The sequence below is a fragment of the Papaver somniferum genome, chromosome 1 (genome assembly GCF_003573695.1).
Source record: "Papaver somniferum cultivar HN1 chromosome 1, ASM357369v1, whole genome shotgun sequence".
Taxonomy (NCBI): domain Eukaryota; kingdom Viridiplantae; phylum Streptophyta; class Magnoliopsida; order Ranunculales; family Papaveraceae; genus Papaver; species Papaver somniferum.
Genome location: NC_039358.1, coordinates 147160126 through 147179767, shown reverse-complemented (window position 1 = coordinate 147179767; position 19642 = coordinate 147160126). Strand labels below are relative to the sequence as shown.

Here is a 19642-nt window from a genome sequence, read left to right as displayed (position 1 = left end):
GGTGGTAATCGGCGGTGGTGGTGGGAGGAGGTGGTGGTTATATATATAGGTGATTATTAGGTTGGTTTTAAATTAAATTAGGTTAAGGATAGGTTAGTCATTTCAACGTTTTAGGACACCCCTTATCACTATAGGGAAGGTGACCTAATAAAACCATGGTCTCCCAAAAAAACCATGGTCCCAAAAAATCATTCTTTTTATTTTCCCATATTTTGCCCCGGAGCCCACACCAAGCTAAAATAAAATATATGCCCAGTAGAACGGGCACAAATCCAGTAATTATGTAAAGCCAGAAAAAAAAACACTATTGGTCGGGTACACCACCCACTTCTATTCGTTCATCGACCATCCACAACTGCTCCGTATCTCTCCGGAACTTCAGAAAGATGGATGATGTTAAAACTGCTTCAAAAAATCAACTCTTCAGTTGTGGACACTCTTCAGGTATGCGTCTTTTTTTTTTTAATTTGGGGTTTTTCTCTCTCTGGGCAATTTTTTTTTTCTGTTTGAATTTGATAATTTACTGCAGGCGTACTTGGAGAGTGCTTATGAGTTATGATTGCTTTAATAGGAGAAGAAAGGTTGAGGAGATTACCAATTGTATTGAACATTGTAGTATTCCTGTTATGAATGCTAATCAATTCGTCGGGACTGATATGGATAAATTTCTCAGATCTTTTGGTTTGGCTCATACTCTTCGTGGATTTTGTGTGAAAATTTAAAATTTACACAAATTTTGTAGAAGTTTTGAATTTTTTTATGTAAGAATTTTTTTTTATCAATTCTTTTGTTTTAAATTGGAAAATGAAATTCAATAAATATCATTCACCTGAAGCTTTTATTTCGTAGTTGATTGTATCCCTCATTTCTTTAGGTCTTCTGCGATATTGGTTACTATGTTGTAACCCTAAAGAGTTTTGGTTAGACGAGAAGCAAAAACCCGTGCATCATGAAGGTGAGAGTTATTGAGTCAATTATGAGTTCATCATTCATTGACATCTAATGAAACCAGCATGAGAATATGTTTATTAGTTACTACTTAAATAAGGTTATGCATTTTATTAAGTATTTTTCTCTCATTTTAGATCTTAGGTTTATTCACATTTCAGAAACAGCTTAGAAATTATCAATTTGACTCTTTTACCTAACCAAGTCTACTGTTTTTAGCGGAACACAGATTAATAGTGTTAGCATAACACAAGTTGTTGCGTGGGTGGGATTCAAATATTACGCCGTTATCAAATATAGAACGAGAACTCACATGATGATTGGTTGTTCTAACCTACAGCTGCATAGACCTGCAAATCAGGATAAGATGAAGTTATGCGATAAATGAAAAATTAGATCATGGTAAGTTGGGATGGTCTACAGATCTGTAGAGTAGCATTGCTAAATTATTTCCTCTGTAGCATATGCAGTTCATTTAGTGCTCGCTCTTCTAGGTAATCCACACTAGAAATTCAAAGCTTTTAATTTCGCAAGATCAGAAATTATCTTGAAGAAGAAAAAGATTAAGTGTAGAAAAGAGATATCTTTTGTCTTTTAAATTCAAAATAGAGGGATACTTCTAAACTAACAACTTGAGTGTTGCTATCGCTGTTGAGACTATGTTATTAATATATTTTAATGAATTATCGATCAAAATCTTGCCTCGATAAGCCTATTACGTAATCACATCTGAACTGAGACTTACCATTCAATTTTACAGGTTACCAATTGTAAACATGAGTTTGCAGGTATTATCAAATGGATTGCATAATCCAAGTCTTTCCACAAGCATGCCCCTTGCAGACCCTGGATACTTTCATGGATTCCTACCCTGAACTTCAGATCCGTGCGTGTTATCTATGATGCTTCAAAAGTTGCAACTGAGAGATTCTCACGATTGGGTCGATATCATTAATCATTTTGCAAAACATATAAGTTGAGGAAGGATTTGAATGTCGAAGATGATATTTTGTCTGTGGATCCTCCATTCCCAAGAGGAGTTGTTCTTAGCATTCTCTGTGATTTAAGGATCAGTTTGGGGAACTCCACAAACAAGAATTTTCACAGCTCTTATGAAGTATGACTTTGACTGTAGGTTGGCGTTCTATTTTCTTTTTGGGATCAGAAAAGACATATTTGGGTGCATTATACATATATTGCCTCAAGGGTTTCCAGGGACAATTTATCCCTGCATCTCATATCTTTCCATCATCGACAAATATCTCAAAGTAAGTTCCAACTTGCTATCTTATTTCATCAAATCTTATGCATTCTCGGTCATCATTGATTTGTATCAATAGATTGATAACAAAAATTTAGATCTTTACGTTATTCTTTCAGTCTTAGTATTTGTATGACAGCTTATAACCCCGTAACAATTGATAACTCATTGCCAAACCAATTCTACAGGAGCACCCCTGCGTTAAGCAAGAGTGAAAGACAAATATATTTATGGGCTGATGAACTGCAAGAAGCTCTATGTTGCTGTGCAAAATGAATGCCATTCATTACGAGTAGCTGCACTGGTCATTTTCTTTCAACAGATTAGAAATTCAAAAGCTTCCAGTATTGTAGTAAAACCTGATATCTGTGGACATCATCGGACTTTACTTCCCAAAGAGAGTGGTGTTCTCATGGAAGCTCCAGAACTGCAACGACTAACACAAAAGAAGATTGGGATTCAGTTCTGACAGTTAATGCGCTCAATGTAACTTAAGGGCAGCTACAAGAACTGTAAAAACTGATGATAAAATTGAAAAATCTCTTGAAACGGATGATGCTGGGAAGGTTTGGGAATACTTGAGAAAATATTTACGAAGTTATGGTCAAGCAAAGACAAGATGATAGTGTTACAATCTGAAACATAGCAGTGATACTTGGAACCTTTAGTTTAATGAGTACTTCTTGAAGTGGTGAAGTGCAGGAGCTAGCCATGGGAGGTACCTGAGATTACTGCATTGTACTCCTTGTCTGAGAACACAAATGCTAATTGGGTTTGGTACTTACTTAGTACTTGAATATCTCAAAGAAATGAAGATTCTCTCCAGGTTTTGATTTCGTTCTTTCATTGAAAATCTTACTGGTGGGTAGTCTAAGGAGGCAAGTTTGAAAACTCATTACATACAATAACTTCAGCCATTTTAACTTTGCAATTTGTGATGATATATGTTACTGATCAGTCATGTATGGTTACCACTAGTCTATTGGACTTCTTTGTTTTAAAAAAAAAGTGGGAATGTTATAAATGGATTTGTGAGATTTGAAATGAAATAAAAGCAAAAAAAAAAAAAAAAACTCTTATCATATTGGTCAAACAGCGAGTGATGCTATACTAATCGGACTACACAATCACAAATTACAAAAAATAAATAATTTACGAGTGGATGCAGTATTTATACTCAAGCTCTTCATATTCCTGGATCTCTGATTTCTCACGAGTACATCTTGCTTCTACCTTTCCAGTGCTTCAAGTATTGCATCTTGCTTTGTCACCAAGGAACCCTTGAGCCAAACTCTATAACTCGCAGCTCCATTCAAGTTTTTTCATTTGCTAGCTGTTTCACTCTTTTTAGTTTTTAATTTTCTTCTGCCAGTCTACTGTCTCATTGAATAAGATAAAAATAACATATTAAAACACACCAGCAAAGCAAGAAGGTAAACCACCTGGTGCTTATCACTGGTTACTTCCTAGTTTCAATTATGGAAGCTTGGGTAGAGACTAGATACATCTGAGAGTGAATCATTCTTCATCCACCAATGAGTTATAAACAACAGAATAACAATTTAAATGATAAAATAGAGAAACGTGATTACAAGTTCAAAACTTAAAGACTACATACACATTCCTATGCCCCTGGCTAATTTAGAGTTCAAGAAAAAGAAGCGCAAATCTCTACGAGAAAAGGGAAGTTGTTTTAGTTTAGAAGATATCAAGAATCTCAAGAATCGAACGGTTACAAAGTGGACAAGAACCTCGATTTAACCAGAGCTCTCTGGAACAAACACGACAAAATGTATGGCCACATGGTATAAAAGCCGCACCTTTTTTCCTTCTCATACACACGCAACACATAACATCACTGCCCAATCCTCCTTTTTTATCATTCCCTTTCTCCGTTTCTTCATCTTCATCATCAAAGTCATCATCCTCATCAAAATCTATACCATCCCCTTCTTCAAGCAATCTCATTAGTGATACTCTCATCGGTGTACCAGTTGTTATAGCATTATTTGATGTACTTCTACTACTACTACTAGTAGGACCCACTTCAGATTCTTGTGCTGCTCTATAATGTCTTTCGGCTGCTAATGCCATGGCCAAATTGATACCAGATGCTGAACGAGGAACACAATCTCTACCACCGGTGGTTGTACTTGTACCATTAGTAGGACCCACATCAATTACATGTTCCGTTAATTGCATTTCTAAATCATCTTCTTCCTCTTCTCTGACTCTCATGTTTGATGATGCTGCTCCTAAACCCCATATTCCACCACTACAGCATGTCATCGATTTTAATCCAAGCTTTCCTTTTAGAAATTTCCATCTTCCTCCTCCGCTTTGTGAATCGTTCATTTTCTTGCAAATACCTGCAAACCAACAAACAAAACAAAGAAAAGGAGGAGAGTCTAGCGGCCTCCTTTTCTCTCCTCAAGGACAGAAAAGACTTGAATGAATATTACTAGCTTTTAAACAAAAAACTAAGACAAATTCAGACAAGAGAATCAAGAAGAGGAGAAAGAAACCATTAAAGTTCTTGCAGAGAATACAGAAATGGATTGAAGAGGGTTTTCGATTTCGAGAATCGAAAACCGCTCTTCTGATCTTCTCTCCCCTTCCTCAACCTCTGTCGTCAATGAAAGGAAAAAAAGTTCTGTAAAACTCTGTAAAACAAAAAAGATAAACAAATAAATAAAGTTGTATCTCTATCGTTTGTTAACAGAAATCTACCCAAGAAAGGCAGAAACTATATTTATGAATTTATATATATTTGCGATTACATAAACAAGGATACAGTTTATTAATATAAAACTTTCATGTTCGAACCTTTGATTGACAGGATAGCTGCATACTACTCTTTCCCGTTTGTTCAATAATTTTGATACTATAAGACAAGAAACATTGAATCATTTGTTTTCTGATAAAGGCCGGCATTGACGAAGTCAAAGGTCTTGCAAGCCGGTCATTTGGCGCCATTTTTGGTGATTACATCTGTCTAGTAGTATCAACATCATCGATGGGCGTCAGGAATCTTATAGTTACACCCAACTTTGCTTCATGGTGGGGCTTATATTGAATAGTAGGAATTACCAATAGGTACCATTATAGTGTTCTTAGTTAGTGGCAGGTCCACCCATTAAAACCCACTAATCAGAGGTCCATAATTAAAAGAAAACACGAAAATGGACCAAATTTTTTAAGCCCAGGTCCTGCACACGTGTGGAACATATGAGGACGTATTTTTAAATACCAAAAACACCCTTAAGTATATAAAGCAGTAACCAAATCCATTTCTTCTTCATTTCTCGATCTATTCTTCTTCTTCATTTTCTCATTTGTGGTTCGGTGAAAAGCTCCGGCTATGAAGATCTTCTGAGGTGTTGATCAATTCGTGAATTCAAAATAAGATTAATCGGTAGGTTCACTTCCTTACTGTTGGTATAGTTTAGGTTTTCATTTTTCCTTTCTTCTTCAAAAGCTAATTTTAATTTAGGTTTTTTTTCTTCTCGGATTAGAGAAATTTTTATGTTTATAGCAAAATCTAATGTTTAGGTATTAGATCTGATGTTGATTCGGTTATATTCAAAGTTTTTTCATTGTTTTTGGATTCTATCAGCGTTTTTTAATTGATTTTTGGGTTCGATCCATGAGTACGTATATGTAATACTGAAATATTTGTTTTGATTCTGAGGTATTTCGTAAGTCGATTTACCTATACTGATCTTTATTTTAAGTTTTTTTATTGATTCTATCTTAATCTGAGATCCAAATCTCTTGATTTCATGGGAAAAAGAATTCAAAATTCAGATTTTAAGGTTCCGGAAAGAGGAATTAAATTCAGTTTTTTTGTGTTTATGATCTTCATGCTTGATTCGTTAATTTTTTACTTCAATTTTGGTAAAAATACTTTAGATCTAGATAGATAGTGATGTTTTATGTTCATTTCATTATTAGATCTGATGTTTTAACTCGGTTTTGTTGGTCTTTGGTTTGTTTTTAGTTTGCTTTTGTGTATTAATCATCAGTACATATATGATGTACTGAAGGTTTTTGATGAAAATAGTCCAGATCTAGTTATAAAATCATGTTTTACGTTTGTTTCGTTTGTAGATCTAGAATTTTAGTTTCATTTTGTTGGCTTTTGGTTTGGTTTCAGTTTAGTTTTATGTATTAACCATCAGTACGTATATGACGTACTGATTTTTCTGTGTTTACTATGCTTCTATATGTTTGGTTCCAGTTTTTGCTTGTGTATTAAACATCAGTACGTATATGACGTACTGTTTTTATGAATCTTGATCGTAATTATTCGATTTTTTGGTTAGATTTTGATGGTTTTAGCTTATTTGAACTCTCAATTTGGTTTTCTAGTTATTTTCTTTCTTTATTTTCTCAAAATCATACTTGTTAAGAGTACTAAGAAGCTCTGTGTTGTAAGTTTTTTTGATTTGAATTGGATTGTTTAAGGAATTGTCATGATCTTCGTTGTTGTTGCAGTTTTTGAATCGTTTTTTTGGAATTGCTATTATGGATTATAGAGTGAAAATTGATAATAAATGTGCATATCTTGTTGTTCACTTGTTTCAGGTTATGCTAGATACAATAGGCCCTGAATTGCAAGTTCTTAATAAAAGTGAAAAATCGATTGCACTGAAGGCTGAATCATCGGTTTTTTTGACTCCGGATCAAGATAAAGAAGCAACTTCAGATGTATTGCCAATCAATTATGATGGATTAGCAAAGGTGTGCTGAAATTTTAGTTAAATCATAGTGTAATTTCAGTTTGCGCTTGGAAATTGTTGTCACATAATTCGAATATGTTTGCGTTCTGTTGATGTATATCGTAAAATTGGAAAACAATGATTAGGAAGAAGGATGACAGTGTAGATGTTCCCTTGAACCTTCCAATTGTTGTCTTTGCGATACCTGTGTGACTATGTTATCCTAAGCTATATGATTCTGTGCAGGCAGTAAAGAAAGGAGACACCATCTTTCTAGGTCAATACCTGTTCACAGGAAGTGAAACTACATCAGTTTGGCTTGAGGTACGGCACTGAACTCTGACATTTGGAGGATTCATCAATTCTTTTTTACAGGCAGTTGATTTTTATTTCATGAATACGCAGTACGTATAAGGCGTACTGATAGAAACTTCTTTTGATTCTGTTTTATTCAGAGTTTTGTCACTTTTTTTTGTTTGATCCATGAGTACGTATGCGCAATACTGAAATATGTGCTAATTTATTTATAATTGATTCTAACAGATATGTACTTTACCTGGAAGCGGTGCAGCAGATATGTACTCGAATTGTAAGCAGCGGATATATACTCGAATTTGTAAGCAGTGCGACAGATATGTACTCAGATTTGTAAGCAGTGCGGCATATATGTACTCAAATTTGTTAGCATATATTTAATCGAATTTGTGAGCAGTGTGCCAGATATGTACTCAAATTTGTAAGCAGTGTAGACACACACGTTTGGTAGTAGGGGGTATTATGGTCATTTCTATTTTTTTATTAATTTTGGATCTCCGAATAAAAAAAAATTCTGGTTGGACCTTACTATAAATAACTATATGGGATTTGGACCAATCAACAAATTTTCCTATTGAATATTGATCATCTTCTAGCACGCATGAAAGGCGTAAGTAGAGTGTACAAAAAAAATGATTTGCTTAGTGGTGGGCACTGGGGCGTAATGATTCAGTTTTACTTGTTTAACGGATGAACGATTTTTTTTTGGACCATGGTTTTATTGGGACCATGGCTTTATTTTGGGTAAAGGCATTAGAAGTAATTTTAGGTCATCCCATATCTAGTTATTTATTTAATACCTAATTTATCCTCTTAATTAATTTTAGGTTATGATTAGTGAATGATTTAGTTAAAAACAATTAGTGAGATTAAATTAAAAGATGGATTTATTATTAGTTGAGTAGAATTATTGAGAGAGTAAAGTTAGAGAAGATGAAGGAGAAAAACATGGAAAATAATTTTTTTTTCCAATTCACTAAGTTTGAGTATTCAAATGATGAAAACTCATCTGATTCTTCATCTCCATCCTCTCCTAGAATATTTGTTAATCTTCAAAATGATCCGGATTTGAACTGGATTTTGAGCAGTTCGGTTACTTTATATGAAGAACAAGTAACCGAACTCATCTGAAGCTGTAGTTCGGTTTCCCCCCTGAGATGAACAAGTAACCGAACTCATCTGAAAGTGTAGTTCGGTTACTTGTTCCAAACACGCAGGTTACCGAACTCTCAAATAATATAATTTCTAGGAGTTACATTGTTATGTTCGGTTGGTTCTCAACTAACCGAACTTTGGTGTACAAAGTTCGGTTGGTTCACAAAGTGCATGCACTTTTGATCTAACCGAAATTTACGTAATATAAGAGTATATAAGTTTACAAAGTTCGGTTCTTTCGCAAACATGAACCTAACAGCTAACCAACCGAACTCTGAGTTTGGTTTCTGCGATAAAATTGTGAAGTTACGGAACTTAACAAACAAACAAAAATGTGAAGTTCCAGCGTCTATTGGCTAAGTTCAGTTACTTTGTAGTTTTAAAAGTTTTTGCAAACAAACCGAACTCTATTGGCTAAGTTCGATTATTTTGGAACTCAACATAGTAGCCACAACAACACAGTTCGGTTAGACTGGATTTGCTTTTTTTTCGGTTCTAAGGGTGGAGTTCGGTTACTTTGTAGTTTTAAATTTTTTTGCGAAACAACCGAACAGAGAGTTCGGTGACTTAGTTTTAAATCCAATAGAACCGAATTGTTCTTCGTGTTCTTCATTTTCAAGAAGTTCGGTTAGTAAACTAGGGTTTTTTGGAAAATCGTCCTAACCGAACATGGCTCTGTAACTCCTATTAAAACCCTATTTTGATGATTTCTATTTGATTGAAGCAATCAAAATCAAATTAAAGTGAAGGGTTCGTTGGAAAATACCTCCGGAGTGGTCCCATGGCAGAATCAAGTTGCGGCTTGTGTCTTTTATACTCGATAAAATTATTATGTAACCGAACTTAATTGTGATTGCATTGATGTTGTTACATTTCTTAAATAGGCGGTGGCGGTGGTGGTGGTAATCGGTGGTTGGTGGTGGTGATAATCGGAGGTGGTGGTGGTGGTAATCGGTGGTGGTGGTGGTGATAATCGGAGGTGGTGGTGGTGGTAATCAGAGGTGATGGGCGATGGTGGTGGGAGGAGGTGGTGGTTATATATATATAGGTGGTTATTAGGTTGGTTTTAAATTAAATTAGGTTAAGGGTAGGTTAGTCATTTCAACGTTTTAGAACACCCCTTATCACTATAGGAAAGGTGACCTAATAAAACTATGGTCCTCTCGGAAAAAACCATGATCCCTAAAAAATCATTCTAACGGATAGGAACCAATGATTCAACACTTTTGCACTTCGGCCCGACTCATATAAGATCTTGGATCCAATAGAGAGAATGGACCCTCCACGACTATACAATCTCCTGTTCGTGTCCCATTTTACACTAACTGCTTAGCTCTTAGCGAATTCCTCTTTCCTTCTAGAAAAAATGCTGGCAGTCAATTATTTGACACTGGGTACAAACGAATAGTTGGGACAGAGGCATCCATTTTATACAATTCGGTTTCGCTCGAGTAAAATACAAGGGGTACAAAAAAGAGGGGTAGATACAGTAACATGTTCCATTTTTGCTAGTAAAATGTGAACAGTTATAGTAAATAGACATCCATAATGTAGAGTTCGGTTAGACTTGTTGATCTCGTGTCTATGTTTTAGTTTGGCAATGGCATTAGGTCGCTGCTTGGCACTGTATATCGGAATCATGGTCAGAACAGCTCAATCTTATAAACTAACTCGAGAGTAGTTCTCTTCTATATTTGAGGCGGTCACTCTGTCATCAATCGATACCACACAGCCCAGCAAATTTATCTTACACGATAATATCTACAATAGACCATACAATGGAAAAGTGCAGTCAGCACTATCTCAGTTCTGCTCTACCCCAATTCTCACATGGCCCAAAGAAGAAAATGGTACAAATTTTAAGGCAAGGCAGTACCAAACATTCAATATATTCTGCAATCTTGTTTTCACAAAGTGTCATGGTCCCCCTTCGGCCTTGTACTTTATATTCCAGTACTTCAAATGAATGAGTGCAGAACAGTAGATTATAAACAGTACTAGCAAAATGAATGGGAACAACTAATAACTGTCTGTTCAAGACTGAAGAAATACAGAGCTTCCCGGTATTTACACAAATATAGCTAAAGTGTCTCAGTAAAATGGAAAATAGTAAGAATGTTGGCGTACAATCGCAAAATAATGATGGCTTCTGTTATTATCTTTTCCTTTCATAACATGAAGTTTGTAAAGGGCCCTTTGCCCTTGCAATATACAGAGGTGGAAACACAAAATTCCCTGGGAGTTTTTTTTTTTGTAAACCGTCAATGATGATCAAATCTGTAAGTAGGAGGAAGCGAAGAATTTGAATAACGGATAAATATAAACGCATTAAACAGATGATCTAAGGGTCAAAATTCATCTCATCGTGTTGTACATCTCTGTGAAAGTTTTTTTTTTAGCCTGATCCCACCACACCAGCCCTGTTTTCCTAGTGCACTGAAGAAAAACATGAATATTTGTAAATAAAGAAATGCCCTTTTGATATGGCTGTAAAGTTTCTAGGGCAGAGGAGAAAAGAATAACCAAAAACAACTATACCCAGGACGAAAATAAGATTTAAATATATGTAGAATATTGAGTGCTTCTAAGAATCTTGAGACATGGACGTAGGTTTCAAATGGGAGAATAAGTAACGAAATTACCAAAAACAGTCAAGCATGACTTTAAAATAAAAAGCTACTTACATGAGTGACCATGTGGAGCAAAACGTGATAGTATAACAGGAATGTTCTCAGCCAGCGCCAACCTTGAAGGTACAATTGTTATCAGCAATTTTGAGGTTATTAACCAAGTTTGAATTTAGGCATTCTATTTTCACTAGGTGTTGGATATGCATACGACTTGAGCTAATACAAAATTAACCACAATGAACAGATTAGCAATGTAAAGATGATACATACCTAAACATTCTATTTATAGCCTACTTCTTTCATCAGGTGACGATAGCTACGCCCACGAAAAGCTCGCTGCCACCAGTACCTAAGCGACTGCTGGAAGCTCATCTGCATCTGTTCTTGGACAAGCCTGTAGTCCAACAATAGAGAAGGTAAGCATACTTGGAGGAATAACTCATGCAAGTTTGAAGCTATCACGATTTGTAAACTGCTCACCATCTAGCAAGACACCTCTGGATTGCTCCAGATACAGGCCGTACAAAGGATGGATCTCTCTGCGCATATAGTAAACCAACCTAGAAAAGGATGATAAAAGGAAATGGTAAGTAATCATATAATTGAGTTTCAAATGCTTATAACATACTTAAAGAGATAATACCTCCACCATTGCGTTTGCACAGGGATCATCCATAATCTCAAGACTACAATCAGCAAGATAATTATACTACACAAAAGAGTAAATAACTGGTAAGGTTAGATAGGTGCAAATAGCTCTAATGGGAAAAATATAATTTCAGAATACATAATGTATGTTTTGCAAGACCATAGATCAAACAATGCGGGTAGGTGGTACGCATTTGCAACAAATGTTGGGAGAAATGGAAACTAGAGTCGACACCTACCCCAAATTCACTTTTGACTAGTGATTGTAGGAAATCAAGTACTTGAAGCTTTGCCCACTCCAAACATATAGCAGGGTCATCAATACGTGGTGGATGCCTCCAAGGAGCACCAAATCGCAGCCGATCTTTTGAAATTCTTCCATTTTGTGCATCAACAGCAAATTTTTGCAAAATAGACAAGACTGATTCCATTGCTGGGTTTACCACTGTCACCTAACCAGATTTAACAAATAAGCATATAGAGCTGCCATGATTGACAACTACTGTACAAATTGATATCAAGTGATAAGAGATGTCTAATATTGAAGCAAACACATTTCTATCATCTGTGTTAAAGTTGGAGAATATTCCAATATTAGAAATGGAATTTCATAAGAACATTATTTTTTTTCTTTTTTGGTTTTCCATAAGAACATTAGTTTAATAAGTTCAATTGACCATCTGGAAAAGCAAAATTTATTCCTTTTAGTTTTTCTCGTGTCTGCTGATCATAAAACACACATACTTCAAAAAATAAAAATGAGAACTTTCCAATCAGCACTGGTAACTTACTTGTATATATGCTAAGTACGCCTCTAAGATGTCCTCAAAGGTATTACTGCTATTTTCCGTGATCCTACAAGGAAAGGAAGATAAAAAATTTATTAACAAGTAACAAGGTGAATTGTATGACAACTTGACAAATAAACAAGAGCTTCTTTATATTTCAAAACAAACACTGAAATACATTTTCTAATACATGTTCAAAGGGGTAGACGCGTTTCCTGGCTATCAGAAGAGTTGGGTAAAAACTGCAATTACAGTCTTCAGAAAATGATGTTGTCCACTAGAAAAGGTAAAATTTTCACTACGTGAAATTTGAGCTTTAGGGATAACAACAAGCTCTGACTCTGACGGAAAAGATATGGGCTTAAGAATGGATTGAAGATCACTACTTAGTATGCTAACAAAGTAATATGCGATGAAGAGTCTTGCACGATTATAGCGTATGACAAAATATGGCATCTAATAGATAAGGAATTATAACTTACTTTTGGTAATTGCTGTTTTGCTTCAGCGCGTAGAGTTCAGACAGTTGTCGAGGGTTCGGGCCAAGCACCTCGCTGATCAGCTTCCACTACAACTTCAACAAATATGGTGTTAAAACTTTTCTTAGAGCTTTAGTCATAAAAGATTCATAATAAAAGTTGTACAATATATCTACCCAAAGACCATATAAAATAATTGGAATGATATTGGTCTCGAATAAATGAACTGGATAAAAAAGCGTATCTTGTAATATCGCTCACCTCAGATTCAGTAAAGTACTCAGTCACAGTATGCATTTTAGCTTCTTGAAGAGTCCATCCGAAGGTCTTTAAATTGTATATATCACAAAGGTTAGATGTGTATTAAGTCTCCAAAAGCGGTAATTACAAATCCCTTAAAAGGACAGGACATATTCGAAATGGATAACCAAGTTTACCTCACGGGAAATAAATAAATCTGGAAACCCAAAATCCATATAAGCCCGATAAGAGTAATAGCTGTGAAAAATCAGAAAGTAGTACATTCACTTATACTGGACTAGAAAGTTAATGAAATCTAACAGGCCCAGCTTTGCTAGAGGTTTGAGTGGTCTTTCTAGTAAGTAATGAATGTGCTTGTCACACAGCATTTGATCATCCAACTTTTATCACAGAATAAGGAGAAGTCTGATTTCAGCAAGTTCCATGAAACTATCGACTTTGATCACTAACTAACTAAACTCATAAGCTGATCTTGATTAGCATGCTTTTGGCTACATATGAATGTTGGAAGATCAAACACTATAGATTAAGAGCGAATGGCACAATAATAAGATGTGCAACAATGGGTTCATCGTAACAAAGTTCTGTCTACCATAACTTTAATCATATATTTTTACTTGAACGATTTCAGACCCATATCTCAAAGGTGTAACTAGTTGATCACTACTTTGCGAACAAGGGTAACATCATGGAAGTAACAAACGATTTTAGCACCATACTAGAACTACTTATGAAGACAATAGGTGTAAGAGAATTACTGAAAAACAGAAATACCAACAGCACAAAGTAAACCTGAAAAGCGACATGACATACCTATCTGAAGTTATTAGTATAACAGGCAAACACCTTTCATTCACACACAATGATATTAATCTCCATAAGAAACTATCGTGATACATTGATGCAGAAACTGTCGAGTCATCAATTAATACTCCATCCTTAAGAACCTCGATATTGTCTATTACCAGCTTTGGCTGCTCAACAAAGCAAACCCCGCGTTTAAGCAACTTAATCAATAAAATGACAAACAATAAACACCCAAATGAAGCTACCAATAAAAAATCATACCTGGAAGTGATCAACCTCAGCGGCAGCAGATAACAACTCTAACAACAAACAAGGCCAGTCAGTAGATGAATTAGCCAAAGTTCTGGAAAACCCACCATTTCTATTCAACTCAGCAATAGCACTAGCTCTCCAACTTTGTTGAACATCAATAACTTCTTTAGCTAATTTTAATGACAACATAGCTTCTCTCAGATACGCCTTATCTTTGAGTTTAACAATTTTCCCCTTATCATTTTTACCCTTTATAACCTCATCAATCTCATCAACTTTAGTTTTTGAAGACATTGCAAAAACAGCTCTATCCCATAACACAGATGTGGAAATTTTACGATCAAAAGAGTTACCAGAAGTATTAGATTGAAGAATACGACGAAGAGCAGTATTAAGACCATGTGATTTATTGAGTGTAGTGAAAACCTGGTGAGAACCAATCACCCCCAGACGAACTCCATCACCAATCATTTGTTCAAGACATTGTTCGAGCTGAAATCGAAGTGAATTGAGTGTGGGTTTTGTCGAAAGAGTAGTTGAATGAGATGCCCATGGTTTGAAATTTTCTTTATAGTTACTAAAATCAACATAACCTGTAAAATGAGGACCTTTGTTCCAATCTTCCAATAGTCCTGCAAACAGAAACAGAGATAGATTAGCACAGAGAGAGAGAGTGAGGGTTTATGAGATTCGAATAGAAAGAAAGAGAGAGGGTTTACGATTGAGTATGAGAGTTGATTTCCCAACGCCTCTAGGTCCATGAAGGATGAGAGGTTGAGGAACCTTATGATGCTGAGCATGATTATTGAGAACTGATTCTAGTAATGGTCTGGGTATTATCTTCCATGGTTTCTTCCCCATTTCAGTCTTCTTTCTGTTTTGCTCAAATTGATGTAAAACCCTTTTGTTTCACTATTGATGTTCTGAGATCCGTTTGTGTATTTTAGGGCAAAAATTTGGGTCCATGGGATGACCGGTATGGGTACAAGTCGTGGACCATTTCTCTAGTCTTGTTGGCGCAAGTACAAGCGCAAGCACAAAATTGGAACTATTTTTTTGGGATCATGATTTTTTTGGGGACCATGATTTTATTTTGGATAAAGGCAATAAAAGTAATTTTAGGTCACCCCATATCTAGTTATTTATTTAGTACCTAATATATCTTCTTAATTAATTTTAGGTTATGATTAGTGAATCATTTAGTTAAAAACAATTAGTGAGATTAAATTAAAAAATGGGTTTATTATTAGTTGAGTAGAATTATTGAGAGAGTAGAGTTAGAGAAGATGAAGGAGAAAAACATGGAAAATAAATTTTTTTCCAATTCACTAAGTTTGAGTATTCAAATGATGAAAACTCAGCTGATTCTTCATTTCCATCCTCTCCTAGAATATTTGTTAATATTCAAAATGATCCGGATTTGAACTGGATTTTGAACATGTCGGTTACTTTATATGAAGAACAAGTAACCGAACTCATCTGAAGCTGTAGTTCGGTTACTTTATATGAAGAACAAGTAACCGAACTCATTTGAAGATGTAGTTTGGTTGCCCCGTGAGATGAACAAGTAACCGAACTCATCTGAAAGTGTAGTTCGGTTACTTGTTCCAAACACGCAGGTTACCGAACTCTCTAATAATTTATAGGAGTTACAGCGTTATGTTTGGGTTGTTCTCAACTAACCGAACTTTGGTGTACAAAGTTCGGTTGGTTCGCAAACTGCATGAACTTTTGATCTAACCGAATTTTACGTAATATAAAAGTATATAAGTTTACAAAGTTCGGTTCTTTCGCAAACTTGAACCTAACAGCTAACCAACCGAACTCTGAGTTCGGTTTCTGCGATAAAATTGTGAAGTTACCGAACTTAACAAACAAAAAAAATGTGAAGTTCCAGCGTCTATTGGCTGAGTTCGGTTACTTTGTAGTTTTAAAATTTTTTGCGAGCAAACCGTACTCTATTGGCTAAGTTCGGTTATTTTGGAACTTAACATAGTGGCCACAACGACACAGTTCGGTTAGACTGGATTTGTTTTTTTTCGGTTCTAAGGGTGGAGTTCGGTTACTTTGTAATTTTAATTTTTTTTGCGAAACAACCGAACAGAGAGTTCAGTGACTTAGATTTAAATCCAATAGAACCGAACTGTTCTTCGTGTTCTTCATTTTCAAGAAGTTCGGTTAGTAAATTAGGGTTTTTGGAAAATCGATCTAACCGAACATGGCTCTGTAACTCTTATTAAAACCCTATTTTGATGATTTCTATTCGATTGAAGCAATGAAAATCAAATTAAAGCGAAGGGTTTGTTGGAAAATACCTCCGGAGTGGTCCCATGGCAGAATCAGGTTGCGGCTTGCGTCTTTTATACTCGATAAAATTATTATGTAACCGAACTTAATTGTGATTGCATTGATGTTGTTACATTTCTTAAATAGGCGGCGGTGGTGGTGGTGGGAGGAGGTGGTGGTGGTAATCGGTGGTTGGTGGTGGTGATAATCGGAGGTGGTGGTGGTGGTGGGAGGAGGTGGTGGTTATATATATAGGTGTTTATTAGGTTGATTTTAAATTAAATTAGGTTAAGGATAGGTTAGTCATTTCAACATTTTAGGACACCCTTATCACTATAGGAAATGTGGCCTAATAAAATCACGGTCCTCTCAAAAAAAAAAATCATGGTCCTAAAAAATCATTCCAAAATTGCACATTTTCTCTAGTCTTGGCCAACACTATTATTGGTTCAAATTCTTCATTTCTATGTATAAACATCTGACTTTTAGAGGCCATAAATATACAAAGAAGTCGATTGGGAAAACAAAATTCAAAAGTGAAAGCTCTTTAATCACATAGTGGTTTACAAGATTGTGTTACTTTACATTTATGTTTATTCATGGCAAAAATATTTAAGCTATATTCTTTGCTATAATCTTGTTTTGGTTCTGCAACCACATTTGCTGTTCTAATAACAAGTTTTGCCGATTCATGGTCGCTTGATCTATGGCGCTACTAGGAGTAGTTGTTGCGAAAGGATCATTTTCTGAGTCGTTCGGATTCTGAGCAGAAAATGTTGGTTTTGCTTGAAATGTTGGGACCAACGATGAGAATGGATCAAAAACTGAATTACACATGGCGAGGGGACTGGTTGGAGTAGACATCACTTCGAGGTTGTTGGGGTTGTTTGTAAAACCAATCAAGTCATTCGTCGACGAACTTAGAAATGGGTTGCTGTAACTCAAGTTATTGTGTTGATGATGATGGTGATGATGTACCGCAGCCGGATTATACAACTCATCTAAAAGAGATGAATCAAACCCGGTACGTGGTGCAACATTCTGCGATGGCGGTGTGGAAGAAATGTTGCTAGCGCATTCAGCTAACTCCAGCTCCCATCCATCTCTTGACATCTCCGGTGAACATCCGGACACTGATGCTTCTACTTGAGTTTGATCGTCAAATACTAAACCGAAATCTACAGACGAACTGTTTCTTTGTTCCATTGACATTGACCGACTAATTGATCCATCCATGTTCCAATTACTCCCCAAATCTTCTTCCTGAGTTTGTTTTTCCCATTGTTCCGAGTTTCGTTCATGGTCATGAAATGAGATGGATGGACTAGTTCCAGCATCTGTTACACTTAAAAGATCCTCTAATGACGAGTACGCTCGTTGATGGGTAGTGTGCAATTCTGATCCCATATCTGAATCTCGTTCTTGATCCAGACCTTCCGATGCTTCATTTTGAACCGGACTCGCCCCAGTTTCTTCATTGTTAGAAGGCTCACCAAGAAATTGAGGAGGTTGCAAGGGTGAAGACCTAGTACCGTTACCATTTGGAAAAGAAGATTGATCTTTCAAAAATTCCTGTAATGTCTCTAGTAATTCATCCGCAATCTTTTGAACGCTGGGGTATTCTGAAACTCTTCCGACTCCAATACTTTTACATAAAGTATAAAACGAACATAGTTCTTCATATTGTTTTGATGCTTTGACGCAGGCTTTAAATGCATCGCAACATGATTGGTATTTCAAATGGAAGAAGCTATCAAGAAGAAGTGCAAGTCCATCTGATATATCTCTATACAAATCAAAACTTTCTGTCACCACTGCGTAGAGAGAAACTTGAACCAATGTGTTGTTTTTGGCTGCACCTGTTGGTCTAGTCGCGATTGCTCGATCAAGTAATCTTTGCCAGTAAGATATCTTGTCGATCAACATTGCGGGTTTCATGTCTCTAACATGCTCATTAAATTTTTTTGTCGCAGCTCTGTTAATTCTCTTATTATTCTCTCTTTCGCGCACCACCGCTCGTCTTTGTAGTTTACCAAGAAGGAAGCAATTCAGACGTTCATCGAGATAAAGAGAGTAAGTACGTACAAATGCTGTATAATCCCAAGGACTTGAATTTTTATCGTCACGGAAACTTGAAAGGTTTAGAATTCTTGAACCTCTTTTCATTGCATGAAGAACTTCTCTAGGGAAATAAGGATCACCATCTTGAAAAATTCGCAAAACAAGCATAAGCGTTTTAAGGGCAACGATCCAGTTACGTGTTCGGCCTATTCTTCTAGCAATCGCTTGTGCACAAGCAGCGGCCATGACTTTGTTCGAAGATGTAAGGACAAGAACTTCATTAACATAACGTTCATCGAGTGGAACATCATCGTGGGTTGTTGCTTTAAGTACAGCGACATCAACGTTAGACGAATTAGTTGCTTTCGCAAGGCTAATGCTTGTTTGGTCCTTCACCGCTCCTATTACCTTCCTGAGCTTGCTCGGCATGGTTGACTCGTATGCCTGTAAGCTGAATATAATGAGATTGGGTATTGAAGTTAGACACAGAAATGGAATTTCCACCACCGCGCTATACAAACAAGAAATAAATCAGAGGAAGGAATTTAGAAGGATGCAGGACCTATGCGTTTATATGCTCAAAAAACTTCTGTTTTGGCGTCCTTGGTCCTCTTTCGAGAATGTGATAAAACTATACAAAATCTGTCTGTGGTTTTTTCTGATCGAGAAAATGATCAAACAAAAAAATTAGTTTTAGTTTTTCTCGACATCTTGTGTTTCTTGGTTTGTTTGGTGGGTGTTGTGTTCATGGAGAAGGAGAAGGCTTCGGAAACGGCCTGAGCATTTAGAAAGAAATTGTAAAAATGTGAAGTTAGTTATTCTGGGAGGTTGTGAACGACAAGAATTTGGTTGGAGAGAAATAAGAAGAAAGATTGAATGGATGAATGAGATTTTGACAAGGTCATTGGTTATAGTTTGTTGTCTGTCCATTTGTAAAGTCATTCGGTTTCAACCCAATTAAGAAATGAAAGTTATCATGAGTCATACCACACATGTTAAACCTAATGGTGTATACGTAGTGACAAAACTG

General features: G+C 36.0%; 3 protein-coding genes and 2 long non-coding RNA genes across 10 annotated transcripts; 2 read left to right on the top strand and 3 right to left on the bottom strand.

The window, feature by feature from the left end:
- The first annotated feature begins 291 nt into the window (after positions 1–291).
- LOC113303735 lies at positions 292–3282 on the top strand. Of its 6 annotated transcripts, none has more exons than XR_003337735.1 (6): positions 293–444; positions 572–761; positions 875–955; positions 1168–1350; positions 1709–2216; positions 2398–3282. It is a non-coding gene; the product is annotated as an uncharacterized LOC113303735 (long non-coding RNA). The 6 variants fall into 6 exon arrangements; XR_003337734.1 differs by having other exon boundaries at positions 294–444; positions 530–761; XR_003337736.1 differs by having other exon boundaries at positions 292–681.
- A 625-nt stretch (positions 3283–3907) lies between these two features.
- On the bottom strand, positions 3908–4564 carry LOC113351910 (probable E3 ubiquitin-protein ligase LUL4). The gene has a single exon (XM_026595818.1). It carries the CDS (start codon positions 4562–4564, stop codon positions 3908–3910), a length of 657 nt encoding a protein of 218 aa, XP_026451603.1.
- A 2317-nt stretch (positions 4565–6881) lies between these two features.
- On the top strand, positions 6882–7536 carry LOC113333308. Its single transcript, XR_003351906.1, has 3 exons — positions 6882–6952; positions 7177–7254; positions 7474–7536. It is a non-coding gene; the product is annotated as an uncharacterized LOC113333308 (long non-coding RNA).
- A 2857-nt stretch (positions 7537–10393) lies between these two features.
- Positions 10394–15163, bottom strand: LOC113303729. Its single transcript, XM_026552792.1, has 13 exons — positions 14985–15163; positions 14275–14897; positions 14020–14180; positions 13383–13443; positions 13207–13272; positions 12949–13034; positions 12470–12533; positions 11918–12130; positions 11674–11739; positions 11511–11590; positions 11301–11424; positions 11085–11146; positions 10394–10836 (listed from the first exon to the last, which is right to left on the bottom strand). The coding sequence occupies exons 1-11, from the start codon at positions 15124–15126 to the stop codon at positions 11310–11312; spliced, it is 1677 nt and encodes a 558-aa protein (XP_026408577.1). The 5' UTR covers positions 15127–15163; the 3' UTR covers positions 10394–10836; positions 11085–11146; positions 11301–11309.
- Positions 15164–17066: 1903 nt separating this feature from the next.
- Positions 17067–19396, bottom strand: LOC113303719 (clathrin coat assembly protein AP180-like). The gene is made up of 2 exons (XM_026552780.1): positions 19175–19396; positions 17067–19063 (listed from the first exon to the last, which is right to left on the bottom strand). The coding sequence occupies exon 2, from the start codon at positions 19039–19041 to the stop codon at positions 17164–17166; it is 1878 nt and encodes a 625-aa protein (XP_026408565.1). The 5' UTR covers positions 19042–19063; positions 19175–19396; the 3' UTR covers positions 17067–17163.
- Positions 19397–19642: the final 246 nt, after the last annotated feature.